This window comes from Camelus dromedarius, chromosome 27 (assembly GCF_036321535.1).
Source record: "Camelus dromedarius isolate mCamDro1 chromosome 27, mCamDro1.pat, whole genome shotgun sequence".
Classification (NCBI taxonomy): domain Eukaryota; kingdom Metazoa; phylum Chordata; class Mammalia; order Artiodactyla; family Camelidae; genus Camelus; species Camelus dromedarius.
In genome coordinates this window covers 8,503,570-8,517,624 of record NC_087462.1, presented here as the reverse complement: position 1 = coordinate 8,517,624, position 14,055 = coordinate 8,503,570, and the positions used below count along the sequence as shown (strand labels likewise).

Below are 14,055 nucleotides of genomic sequence, written 5' to 3'. Positions count from 1 at the left end.
TCATTTTTTAATGAATTCTCATTTCTCTACCTTTTTTCCCTATATAAATGCCCATATTTTGAAATAACAAAAATGAAGAAAATGTGGGGTCTCTCTTTTGGGGATTTTAAATCATAATGGAAAAGGCCGAGTACAATAAAATAAATGCACGAAGGTGACATACTGTCTTCAGAGACAAATTATGTAATAATATGAAGTTTCATAGCCTGTGTAGGTTTTATGGCGTATGGTCTGGGGAGGCCATTGCATGTGGGACAAGGAACAGAACCAGGTCTAAAGTGTACCCATCGGATGTGTCAAAAAAGAAATCAAAAGCCAAAGCTACAGAATAACACAGAAAAGAGTTCCCCAAAGGAAAATGAGAAAAGGGCCGGCACAGCCACCATTGCACCGCAGTATAACACCTGTGGTCAGACAAACATGGATGGCTACGGGAACAGCCATTAGACCAGGGACACAAGGTGGATTCTGTGATGAGGCAAGGGGCGCAATAAAGGCTCAGTCCGCGCGTGGTCCCGTGAGTCTGAGGTCAGGTGAGCACCCGCACTCCTGCTGCCTGTTCTGCCTGCAGCCTGGCCCTTCTGTCAGGCCCCTCATTCGTGTTCTTTTCCCTCATTAGCAGGACCTCCCTTTTTAAATTGTTCTTGCCTTTACTGCAGTGGATTCTAAATGTTTTTTGACTATGTATCAAATACATGCCTTTATTTTGTCGTCCAGCAGGCTTGCACACAGAAATACGAACATACGCGCGTATGTGCACAACTGAACCAAGAGAACCAGGAAACGATTTTGTAAGTTACCCTTACTATGTATGATGTGCCCTGAGTTTTCCTGTTGTGCCCTATTGATTCTACCCTATTGAATTCTTACAAACCATATTCTGAAAATCTAATGGGTCCCAATCTCAGAATATGGAAAACATTCCTCCGGCATATCCAGTGTTAGGCCTGTTGGCTCTTCAACCTGAGGGTCTGCGTCCGTGGGTTCACCCAGCTGCAGATCAAAAATATTCCAAAACTTCCAGCAAGTTCCAAGAAGCAAAACTTGAATTTGTCATGCAACAGCAGCTATTTACATAGCATTTATATTGCATTAGGTACTATAAGCCATGTAGAGATGACTTGAAGTGTATAGTAGGATGTATGTGGGTTAAATGCAAATGCTACACCATTTTATATAAGACACCTAAGCATCCACAGATTTTGGTATCCACAGGGAGGCCTGGAGCCAACCCCCCATGGATACAGAGGGACAACTGTATTTCCATGGTTCTGTACTTTCTTTCTTCATTGGCAATTTCTCTGAAAACGTTCTCTCATTCCTTCATGCATTATGCATTTATTTAGCTATCTTTACAAGTAAACTAAATCCGGGTGGAGGAGTGTGATGAGTATGTATAAATTGCTACATGCTTCCAGGCATGCACAGTCTGACAATGAAAAAAAAGATGGACTTAAATAAAAAGTGCACAGTGATAGCCCTTATGTCTAAATTAAGTGCATGAAGAAGTGCCCTTTTTCTGTGGAAATGTTAAGAAAAACAAGAAAGTGTCGTGAAAGAGATGAGTCCTGGCAGTCAGAAAGAGGAGATACAGATCTGAATATGAAAAAGGGGTAAAATTTTCCAAATAGACCTGTGGGTGAGACTCCAAGCAGAGGGAAACGGGTGTCTAAAGGCCCTGAGCACTGAAGCTGGCAGTCAAGTTCAATGTTTGGAGAACCATGTGTGTGAGGGCAGGGCCGTGTGAGGGGGCAGCTAGCAGGTGGGTCACAGAGAGTCAAGCCTCATGCTTGACGCTAAGGGATTTTGCCTTCGTTCTCTATTAGGAAGTCATGGAGGGGAGGGAATTTTAATTCAGGAAGTTCGTTCAATGATCAGATTTGTAATATAGAAAATTTCTCTGGATCAGTGTGAGTGTAAGGCTAGAGGAGTGCCAGTCAGTGATAGATGGAAGGGACAACCAGGAACAGAAATAAGGCTGTGGAACTGGGGACCAAGAGGTGAAAAAATAGACACTGGAGAGGTAGGAAAAAAATCAGACTCATCTTTTCACCAGCGATGACCATTTACTAAGAGGAAGGAACTATACTAAGCTGATTGGGACAGAAATTTCGTATCAGAAGTAGCACAGGGGATCCACTAGAGAAAACCAGATCCATACAACAAATATTAAAATTAATTTATTGACTGCAAAGTATGTGTTGTAACATTTTGAATATGTGAGTTAAGCAAGTTTGTCTGAATATTAATCATTTTATTTCCTTCTCCCCTGACAGTCACCTCTACCACATGGAACCAGGCAATGATACATGGATTTCAGAATTTCTGCTTCTAGGATTTTCACAGGACCCAGAACAGCAGCCCCTCATGTTTGGGCTTTTCCTTTCCATGTACCTGGTCACCGTGTTTGGAAACCTGCTCATCATCTTGGCCGTCATCTCAGACTCCCACCTCCACACCCCCATGTACTTCTTCCTTTCCAACCTGTCCATGGTAGACATCTGTTTCACCTCCACCACCATCCCAAAGATGCTGGTGAATATACAGACCCAGAGCAAAGCCATAACCTATGCAGGCTGCATCACCCAGATGTGCTTTTTCATAATCTTTTCAGGGTTAGACATCTATCTCCTGGCAGTGATGGCCTATGATCGGTTTGTGGCCATCTGCCACCCCCTGCACTACACGGTCATCATGAACCCCCGGCTCTGCGGACTCTTGCTTTTGGTGTCCTGGCTCACAAGTGTCTTGCATTCCTTGTTACAAAGTTTAATGGTGCTGCGACTGTCCTTCTGCACAGACGTGGAAATCCCTCACTTTTTCTGTGAACTCAATCAGATGGTCCAACTTGCCTGCTCTGACACCTTTCTCAATAACGTAGTGATATATTTTATGGCTATGCTTCTGGCTGGTGTTCCCCTCTCTGGGATCCTTTACTCTTACTCTAAGATAGTTTGCTCCATATGTGGAATCTCATCAGCTCAGGGGAAGTACAAAGCATTTTCCACCTGTGCGTCTCACCTCTCAGTTGTCTCCTTATTTTTTTGTACAGTCCTAGGAGTGTACCTTAGCTCTGCTGGAACCCACAGCACACACTCAAGTGCAACAGCCTCGGTGATGTACACCGTGGTCACCCCCATGCTGAACCCCTTCATCTACAGTCTGAGGAATAAAGACATTAAAAGGGCTCTGAAAAGATTCTTTGGGATGGCAGCTATAAAAGGGACTGCTCTCCGGGGGCTGAGAAAGTGTCAGATATTACAGGGCTCAAAGCCCCAAGGTCAGGCGTTGTGATTCTTTAACCAGATTGTGGAAGTAGAACTTACTCCTCTTATTTATTTCCTGGAACTTTCCTTCAAATTCTCTATACAATGTATTTACTTACTTTATTAAGCTTTCTTCTCTCTCAGATATCCAACAGAATTTCTGTTCATTTCCTTTCTTCTTGTTTTTTCCCCCTAATTTATTGCTAGCATTTAATATGAAAAAATTGGAAATTCCCATTTATCATGTAACTGTTTGGATTGCTTAAGAATAATTTCTTCTCAAATGACAAAATCACCCCATGACATATGTCTTTACTTTTACTAAAAGAATAGTAATGTTACTGTTCCAATTGAAAAATCTAAACTTGGCAGTTGGGCCATTTTTATAATTTTATAGGAGAGGAAAATCTGAGACCACAGTTTTCCACTTTTGGGGTCTGTCATTCCTTTCTATATCACTTCCTTCACTGGTCCTCCTGGTAACACAGAATGTAACACACTGTGTGCTTCAAAATGGGCCATTGGGTTGTGTTCTCCTAATAAGGATTCTGTTCTCTTATCAGGCTCTGTGTCCACACTGCCTACCACAGTCACTGGTAAAACTGATTATCAAATGCATGTCTGTCAGTGTCGTCTACACAGAAGCACAAATTGGATTAACAGATTGAATGAATATGGCCTTAGAGTCAAAGACGACCTTGAATATGATGGAGTAAATTTTAAATTATACTTTATTATTCTGCATGACATTTCTTTTAAAGCTTTACATCTACTCATCATAATATGGAATACAGGTATCAATGTATCAGGGCAAATATTTATTGAGGTAAAAGATTGATTAGCCTGTTTTATGATTTCTCATTGAATTCTCTTACTGTTCCTGGTTGAAAACTTTCACTGATGCTTACAAATAAAACTTTTTCCATTGTTCTAAATAAAATATCTCATCCATTCTAACTGTTGTCATGAACAAAATGAGCAGTTGAATAAACAATATCATCCATTGTGTATCTCCTATACAAAGGAATTTCTTCAAATTTTATAAAACTGACTCATGAAAGAGCTTGAATTCCTGCCTAATTGTATGATTCAGGATCAACAGGATTTGTACACAAACATGCATGTTCCTGTAAGCTCTCCTGGGAAGACTTTCTAACATAGTTATGTGAAAAAAAACTCGAGTAACAGAGAAATCAGAAATGCTCTTTTCCAGCTCACAGACATAGAATACAAACTTGTGGTTGCCGGGGGGAGAGGGGTGGGAAGGGACAGACTGGGAGTTCGAAATTTGTAGATACTGACAGACATATGTAGAATAGATAAACAAGATTATACTGTACAGCACAGGGAAATACATACAAGATCTTGTGGTAGCTCACGGTGAAGAAGTATGCGACAATGAATATATGTATGTTCATGTATAACTGAAAAATTGTGCTGTAAACTGTAAATTGACACAACACTGTAAACTGACTATAACTCAATAAAATAAATTTTTTTTTAAATGCTGTTTTCCACTGTCAGAACACAGTCAAACATAAGAAGCAACAGATTATAATCTTTGGCCTTGATTCTATTCACTTGGTTATTACATTTGATAGCTGGCTGCATAACCAGCCATTCTAAGATAAAATTTATAAAGAACAAGGTGATACAGAAAAAAAATAAAATAAAATATTTTAACATAACATATTTATTATCAAATGGTATGGTATAGTTGTGGAGCTGTTCAGGAGAATCACTTTACCCTCTCAGCCCCACTTTTGCAAATGTAGAATGGGGTTCATAATGGTGCTGACTACATAGAATGGACTCCTGTAGAAATTAAATAAGACAATCCACACAAGAGTCTAAATTCAGTCCATGGTGCATAAAAAGATCTAAATACATCTTGTGATCAAATTTTAATTGAAGGAATAAGTGACAGCTCTTAATTTGAGTTAAAAGCATGAAACCTTACCTGCTTTGTCAAAACCATCCTGAAGCCAATGCCTGTAGTACCCAGTGTTTTATAGCAAAGAAACACACCTCTCTCCCTTGATAAAGAAGAGAATACTCACCTTTTAGAGATATTGGGAGGTATTCTCTGTAACAAGTCAACACTTTGGAGGTCCAAGGGATGGACCTAGTCAGTACAAGGTATCAGTCTTAGATGTGGAGAAAACATTATTAACTCAAGTTTGGGATAAGGTGAAAGAAGGTTAGTGAGTTCATGGAGAAGGAGGAATAAAGACAGGACGTGACCTGACTTCTAATGTGGTTTCTTGGGAACAGAGAATCAACAGCAATAATTTCTTCTGTGTACAGACCAGTGTCCCACAGGGAAATCACAGGCTCGGTGGTGAGCATAACAATGGAAGAAGTGCCTAACAAGCAGACCTAAGGAGCTATAACTGTCTCCTCTGCTACGGTCCCACAGTGTGTGCGTTTCTGGTGCTGGACAAGACTTTGTTGTTGCTTTTGGAGTCCTTAGTCTGGCTGGGGAACCAATGATTCACTCCCTTCTGCTGGCCTGTGTGGGAACGGAGCTTCAGTCTCCATCATCGACCATCCAGGGAAGAATTCAGACTTCCACACAGAAGGTTTCCTCTCAGAGACCCCATCCAGGTGAGATGCTCTCTGAGAGCTCAGTAAGTACTTGAGGAAAGGATCAGAGAGAAAGGAACCTGAGAATTTTTAGCTAAGGCCACCTAAGAGCCAAACCAGCCTGGCCCAGAGCTGAGAGACTGCCATGTTTGTTTGCTAGGTAGACTAGTTGATCTACAATTAATTTACGTAACATGTTAAAAAGAGAAGTGTCTTTTGAACTCAGAAATACAAGGTCATTGTTTCAACTAAGTGAGGGGAAAGGAAGTCCAATGTGATGAGAATGAAGAAGGAATGAGAGGCATAAAGGGCTTCCAGTAAAATTAAAACGTAGCTGAGGAGTTTTATAGCTAATGGGAGTTATAAACTAGTGTATTAGGTTTGGAGGCATGAGCAGTAAAGTGAGGGCATTTTTTATATGTTTAAGATGGAATGTATTTGAGCATGTTTTTGTCTTTATTAGAAAGACCAAGGGAGGTAGCTATTACTCTGCAACAGCAATTCCTGAAAATATAGTTCACAATTGTCTCACATGTTGGGAATTTGCGTGGAAAAAAAAATGTGCTTAATATGCCCATAGGGGTATGCTAACAACCTTTGCTAACAACCTTTGCAGTTGTTTCATTCTCTAGAGGTGAGGAAGCGATGGAGACATTTGAAATGTAGAAGAAAACAATCAGCCTCATCTCATCACCAGTGACAACTATTCACTTTCCACAGGAAGGAAATACGCTTTACTTTTTTACATATATTGACTAAATCTGTTAAACGCTTCCCCACAGTGGGTACAACTGTCCCCACTATTTGAATGAGGATATTAATATTTAGAATGGTTCAATTGGCTCCCCGTGGACAAACAGTTAGTATGTGGTAGATCCAAGATTCAAAACAGTTTTCTGATGACAAAAGATTTGCATTTATTATCATTAAAAAAATCTTTCACCATTTTAATTTTTTGTATATATACGTATTTTTTTTTACTGAAGTATAGTCAGTTTACAATGTTGTGTCAATTTCTGTTGTACAGCATAATGTTTCAGTCATACATGAACATACATAGATTCGTTTTCATATTATTTTTTAAACTGTTCAATTATTGTACCTTACATGATTTCTGTTGTAAATTAAGAGTCTATTTCCTATGATTAATAATGGGATGTTCAACCAGTAAAGAGTCGTAACAAAGTAAAATATAATTTCTTTCTCTTCAGAATAAATTGGGGTTTTTTTCCCTGCTTTATTAGGTATTCTCAGCATCAAGAGGTTATAACTGAGGGATGCCAGAATCAAAACCTTTTATTCTCAACACAGTCTCTTAGGGACCGCCTCAGCATTTTAGATCTTTTTTCCCACTCATGTGTATATCTATGCTGTCTCTGTGTTTTTGAACTGCTTTTTATGCTTCCTTAAATCCAGGACACAAAATGGTCATATGAAGATGGAGCCCCATGTTTACACGTCCGTGGAAGGCTTAGCAACAGGAATTTGGGTACTATTTCTACATTCTTTTATTTGTTGAGGTAACATCAGTTTATAACCTGAGTTTCATGTGTACAACATTGTATTTTGACTTTGCTAAAGTGTGCTCAACACCAAAAGGTTAGTTTCCACCCGTCAGCATACAGTTGACCCCTGTAGCCATTTTGCCCTCCCCCTCCTCTTCCCTCTGGTAACCACTACTCTGTTCTCTGTATCTAAGTGTTTGTTTTTGTTTAATTTGATTTCTACATTTATTTCACGTGTTGTGGGTTATTTTTTTTTTAATATTCCACATACAAGTGGAATCATATGGTGTTTGTCTTTCTCCATATGGCTTGTTTCACTCAGTATAATACTCTCGAGGTCTATCCAGGGCAAGTTAAGAGAATACCTAATTACCTTAAGAACAACAAAAAAGACCTTCCTCAAGGCACATACATTAAGACTGTCAGGAGTCAATGAGAAAAAAAAAATATTTAAAAGCAGCCAGGGAAAAAAAGGATGTTAACTCACAAAGGAACCCTTAATAGGCTCGATTATTTTATATATTTTGGTGCTACTGTGTCAGGTGCATATATGCTAATAACTATTATGTCTTCTTGATGAATTGTCTCCTTTACCATTATATAATGTCTCTCCTTGTCTCTTGTTAGTTTTTTGGCTTAAAATCTATTTGTCTAATGTAAGTGTGGCTATACCCACGTTCTTTTGGCTGCTGTTTTCTTGGAGTATCATTTTCTATCCCTTCATGTTGAGCCTATTTTTTTGTCTTTAGAGCTGAGTCCCCTGGAGCCAGCATATGGTTAAGTCTTGTTTTTTAATCCATCCATCTTTTAACTGATGAATTTAATCCACTTAGGTGACTATTGATAAATTAGGACTTAGCGCTGCCGTTTTATCTTTTGCTTTCTGATTGCTCGCTATCTCCATTGTTTCACGTTCTTTGTGCTTCTGTCGCCATTTTAGTTTGGTGGTTTTCTAAGATGTTTTCCTCAGTCTCCTCTTTCTTTAGGGTGTATGTCTCTGTTGTAGGTTTATGGTTTATCATTACCGTAAGGTTTGTGTACAATGACTCATAGATAAAATAGTCCTTCTTCTGGTGATAGCATCTTATCTACATATACTCATATGGGGTTCCACTCTTTTCCTCTTCCCCTTTGTGTTTCTGTTGTGTCAAATTATCCCTTTTTATGTTGTGAATTTGTTACCAAATTTAAGTAACTATAGTTATTTTTACTAATTTTCCCCTTTAACCTCTGTGCTGTAATTAAGTGTTTAACAACCTATTCTGGTATGGAGTTGCAATTTTCTGATTCTCTGTCTGTTTATTACTTTACTTAAATTTTGTATACTTTGTCTTTTTGCTTCTGGCAAAAGAGTTCCTTTCCACATTTCTTGTAAGGCAGGCCTAGTATTAAAGAACTTCCTCAACTTTTGTTTGTCTTGAAAAGCCCTCATTTCTCCTTCATATCTGAATGATAACTTTGATGGATAGAGTATTCTTGGCTGATAGTTTTTACCTTTCAGTATTTTGAGTAGGTCACTCCATTCTCTCCTGGCCTGTAGAGCTTCTGATGAAAAATCTGCTGATAGCCTATGAAGGGTTCCTTTGTAGTTTAGCATCCTTTTCTCCCTGGCTGCCTTTAAATTCCTTTTTTTCTCATTGATTTCTGACAGTTTTAATATATGTGTCTTGGGGAAGGTCTTTTTGTCTTAAAGTAATTAGGTGTTCTCTTAACTTCAGGCTTGTATGCCCAGTTCCTTCCACAGGTTTGGGAAGTTCTCAGCTACTGTTTCTTTAAATAAACTCTCTGCTCCCTTCTCCTTCTGTTCTTCTCCTGGGATACTCATGACCTTAATGTTGTCCTTCCTAAAAGAGTTGGAAAGCTCTCGGAGAATTTCCTCATATTTTGGTTTTTTATTTCTCTCTCCTATTCTACCTGTATCATTTCTAGATTTCTATCTTTGAGTTCACTAATTCTCTCTTCCATTTGATCTGCTCTGTTTCCAGTGCTTTCTGATGCATTTTTTTATTATTATTATTGAACTACAGTCAATTACAATGTGTGAATTTCTGGTGTACAGCACAATGTCTGAGCCATGTATATACATATATACATTCTTTTTTGTATTTTTTTCTTTAAAGGTTATTACAAGATATTGAACATAGTTCCCTGTGCTATACAGAAGAATCTTTTCAAAATTCATTTTTATAGGTACTGGCTAACATTTGTAAATCTCAAATTCCCAAATTTATTTCTTTATCTCATTCATTGAGGTTTCCAGCCCCACAATTTCTGTTTGGTTCTTTTTTAGAGATTCAATCTCCTTGGTAAAGTATTTCTTCTGTTCATTAATTTTATTCCTGAGCTCACTGAACTGCTTTTTTGAGGTCTTTGGTAGCTTACTCAATTTCTTCATCACTGCTATTTGGAATTCAGTTAGATCACAATATTTTGTGACCTTAAGTTTGGTTTCTAGAGAATTGTCACTTTCTTTTTGTGGTGTAGTGTTACTGTGATTCTTGATGGTGCTCAATGGGTTGTTTCTCTGCTGCCACATTGGAGGTAGGAAACACCTTTCTTCTTTAGGTAAAACTTTTCTTCCCCTTGATTTTAATAATTCAACAGGTTATTAATTGGAGAACTGTTTTTGGTTTTGGTAGGGGGCAATGGCACAAGGTTTTGGTTTATCCTACCTGAGCTGCTTCTGGTTATATTTGAGAATTGGTACATTCCACCTTGCACTGCCTCTGTCAGAGGTATAGCCGGTGCCCTGGTTTTTCTTACTTGTGCTCACGGGGCCATTGGTAACTTGCTCCTGCTGGTGTCACTGGCTTTGCCACCAGGGGCACCTTGATGGCAAGAACCTTTGTTGCACCCATGGTCTCCTGCATCTCAGGCTCTGCCACTGAGGGGGCAATGTGAAAGCAGGGTGTAGTCTGTGTCTCAGGTACCATTTCCATCATGCCTGGGTTTGTGAGGTTCACAGGCACTGACTACGGGCAAGGGGCAGAATCCTGGGAGCATCTGTGACTGGAGGGAGAGTCATAGACCCTACTGCCACTGTTTCTTGGTTCCCTGTAGCTTCAGGCACTGCTGCAACTAGAATGCTGGAGTTGTGTGTGCCAGCTCCTCTCGCCCTGCCTGGTTTTCTGGGACTGCAAGCTTAGCCACAGCAACCAGGGGTTTGGGATCATGGGCACCATGTTCACTTTTCCCCCAGTTCTGTCTCCTCTATAACTTCCAGTCTTCCCACCTTTAGATGTACAGATGTGTGAAATTCTCTGGTGTCCTGGTGTGTTGGGCAGAACGCCTTTGTTGAGTTATGAATGTTTTACTGGTTTTAGATTGAAGGGGAGAGACAAAGGGACCATCTCACCCCACTCTTAAAATACAGACACCAGAATGTTAACCAAAAGATGGAGATTTCTACTCACAGGATTTTTTTTTTTTTTTGGAAACAAAATTACTAAAGTGCAAAGAACAGTATGTGACTGATGTACCCCCTGTGACTTGAAGTTTCCAGCGGCAGCAGAGAAGCCACCTCATTCCTCAACATTCTCTGGCACCATGTCTCATCACACTTTCTTGCTCATTCCCTCACTACACTGGCTTAACTTTCAGTCTCGAATATCTGAAACAAGAGCCCTCCTAAGAGTCTTTTCTCTGGCTCTTTACCCTACAGGGCACATGCTTCCCCTAGACATCTTCATGTCTCAAGCTTTGCCTTCACCTTTTACAGGTCTTCTGAACTCTCTTCTTAACAATAAGAAATAACACGCCCATCCACTGTTTTTCATACATTTTTCCTTCATAACATCGGTCACCATGTGACATAATGTATATTTATTTGCTTATATTCTTTCAATATCATTATATAGTTTGGTTTCTGTTCCTCAGCATCCTATACCTTTTGCCTAGGTGATCAGTACTCGACACATATTCCTCAAACGCATGAAAGCATTTATCATTGGAACTGTTCAATATATGGTCTCTTGGGGGGAAATATGAGAGATTTCTCCTCATAATAATCTATGTAGAACCACCTGAGCATTTTAGATTTTTTTCCCACTCATCTATAGCCTTTCTCTCTAAGAGAATTCCTAGTCAGAGATGTCATGAAAGATCCCTTAAAGGGAATAACCCATACAAAAAAAGTTGATTTCTTGAGCGTAAAATGTAAATTGTAACATTTCAACTGTTGGTAAAGCCCGCTTGTGTAAAAGATAATTATGCAATTTTTTTTTCATTCCTAGTCATCACCATCACCACATGGTACCAGGCAACGATACACGAATTTCACAATTTCTTCTTCAGGGATTAGCAAAAGAACCAGCATTGCAGCCCATCATATTTGGGCTTTTCCTCTCCATGTACCTGGTCACCGTGTTTGGAAACCTGCTCATCATCCTGGCTGTCATCTCAGACTCCCACCTCCACACTCCCATGTACTTCTTCCTCTCCAACCTGTCCTTTGTAGACATCTGTTTCACCTCCACCACCATCCCAAAGATGTTAGTAAATATAAAGACCCAGAGCAAAGTCATATCCTATGAAGGCTGCATCAGCCAAATGTTTTTTTACATACTCTTTGCAGTTGTGGATGATTTTCTTCTGACTATGATGGCCTATGACCGCTTCTTGGCCATCTGCCACCCCCTGCACTACATGGTCATCATGAACCTCCGGCTCTGTGGACTGCTGGTGCTGGTATCTTGGATCATAAGTGGCCTGCATTCCCTGTTAGAAAGCTTACTTGTGCTGCGACTGTCCTTCTGTACAGTCTCAGAAATCTCCCACTTTTTCTGTGAAATCAAACAGGTTATCCAACTTGCCTGCTCTGACACCTTTCTTAACAACATCATGATATATTTTATGGTTATGCTTCTGGCTGTTGTTCCCCTCTCTGGGATCCTTTACTCATACACCAAGATCGTTTCCTCCATATGTGGAATCTCATCAGCTCAGGGGAAGTATAAAGCATTTTCCACCTGTGCATCTCACCTCTCCATTGTCTCCCTGTATTATTGTTCAAGCCTAGGACTGTACCTTAGCTCTGCTGGAACCCACAGCTCACAGTCAAGTGCAAGAGCCTCGGTGATGTACACAGTGGCCACCCCCATGTTGAACCCCTTCATCTACAGTCTGAGGAACAAAGACATAAAGAGGGCTCTGCAAAGAGTTGTTCAGATGGCAGTTATAAAAAGGCAAATTGTTCTAGGTCTGACGAAGTACTTTTGAAGAAACACTCAAAGCCTCAGAACAAGAAATTAGTATTCTTTGATCAGATTCTGGGTGTTGAACTTACTCTTTCTATTTATTACCTAAAATTTTAATTTCTTTTACTTTAACCCTTTATACAGTTGATGTGACTCATTTGTTGATGCTTTCCCCTGCATCTGACTTATAGGTAGTTACCCCTTTGTCCATTCTCCTACTTCCACAAAGTTAGGAAGGAAATACTAGAAAATTTCCATTTATTTTATGGGGCAACATGGATTACTTACAAATAATTTCTTCTCAAATGACATATATTATCCCAAATATTTTTTTTCTCTAGGTTCCCTGAGAAAATAGTCATGACTTGTCACACTTGCATGGAAAAAATACAAGTGACAAAAAAGCCCATTTATATAATTTCATTGCATTGAAAATCTGAAACCACAGGTTTTGCTTTGGGTCCATAATTCTTTTCTATTTCACTTCCTTAATTGCTCTTCCTGATAATGTAGACTTTACATTTCACTGTGTTTTGTAACTGGTCTCTTGGTTTTATTGTCTTATTCCATTCAGGGCCCACAGTGTCTGCTGTAGTCGCTGGCAAAAAGTTATTATCAAATATATGTCTCCCAGTGGCGTCTACTTGAAAAGACAAATTTGAATAAATAGATTGACCTAATATCATCTTAGTATCAGAGATGGCTTTAAACATGAAGAAGAAACAAATTAAAACATACATTTTATTAGTATACAAAATATTTCTTTTTTTGCTGTATATTCAACCCTCAACACCAGTGAGGGTTTTTTTTTGTTTGTTTGTTTATGTGAAGGATTGGTTGGTGTATTTTATGTTCTATTACATAATTATCTTCCAGTTTTTGGTTGAATCTAGTGAAACCTACAAATAGGACTCTGTTGCTCTAGGAAATACCTCCCGTTTTCCAAAGTTTGCCATAAACATGGAACAGTGAATGAACTATATTGAGGTCACCCATACTATATCTCTTTCATGCTCAGGAATCTTTCAGTCTTCATGATCAAAAAATAATTCACAAGAGAGCTTGTATTCCTGCGCAGTTATGTGATTCAGAGTCAACATTTTTTTCTGCACACATGTGCAATGTCTTTCCAACCCCTTCAAGTTCCCAGAAATAAACCTCAAAATAGCTGTTTGGTAACACAGTTACTGAAATAAACTGGAATAAGAGAAAAATCATGAATGATATCTCCAATATCAGAATATATGCCAGAAAAAGCAACAGAATACTACAACTGCTTTGTAATATTTTTATTGTTGTTTGCTTTGATTATTGTATCATTTAGCTATTGCTGCATAACAAGTGGTCTTAAAACAAGTGGTTTAACATAATGCTTTTATTATTGGATGAGATTATGTAGGAGGGATTTATTCTGATCTGTGCTTGAATACTCATGAGGCTATAGTCAGCTGTCAGTCTGCACATTGTGTTTCTATAGCTTGTCCATGATGTTGTGTCAGAATA

At 39.1% G+C, this 14,055-nt stretch overlaps 1 protein-coding gene across 1 annotated transcript; it reads left to right on the top strand.

The window, feature by feature from the left end:
* Positions 1-610: 610 nt before the first annotated feature.
* On the top strand, positions 611-12,574 carry LOC105105167 (olfactory receptor 7A17). Its single transcript, XM_031438235.2, has 4 exons — positions 611-791; positions 2,277-2,786; positions 11,590-12,052; positions 12,338-12,574. Exons 1-4 carry the CDS (start codon positions 670-672, stop codon positions 12,572-12,574), a joined length of 1,332 nt encoding a protein of 443 aa, XP_031294095.2. The 5' UTR covers positions 611-669.
* The last annotated feature ends 1,481 nt before the right edge of the window (positions 12,575-14,055 follow it).

What these genes read in the sequence shown, in the direction of transcription:
- LOC105105167 (XM_031438235.2), top strand. Translation starts at nt 670, where the DNA reads ATGTTTTTTGACTATGTATCAAATACATGCCTTTATTTTGTCGTCCAG. An exon ending in AGTTTAATGGTGCTGCGACT is followed by an intron (nt 2,787 to 11,589) that starts GTCCTTCTGCAC and finishes TTTCATTCCTAG; the next exon opens with TCATCACCATCACCACATGG. An exon ending in TGCTGGTGCTGGTATCTTGG is followed by an intron (nt 12,053 to 12,337) that starts ATCATAAGTGGC and finishes TGTGCATCTCAC; the next exon opens with CTCTCCATTGTCTCCCTGTA.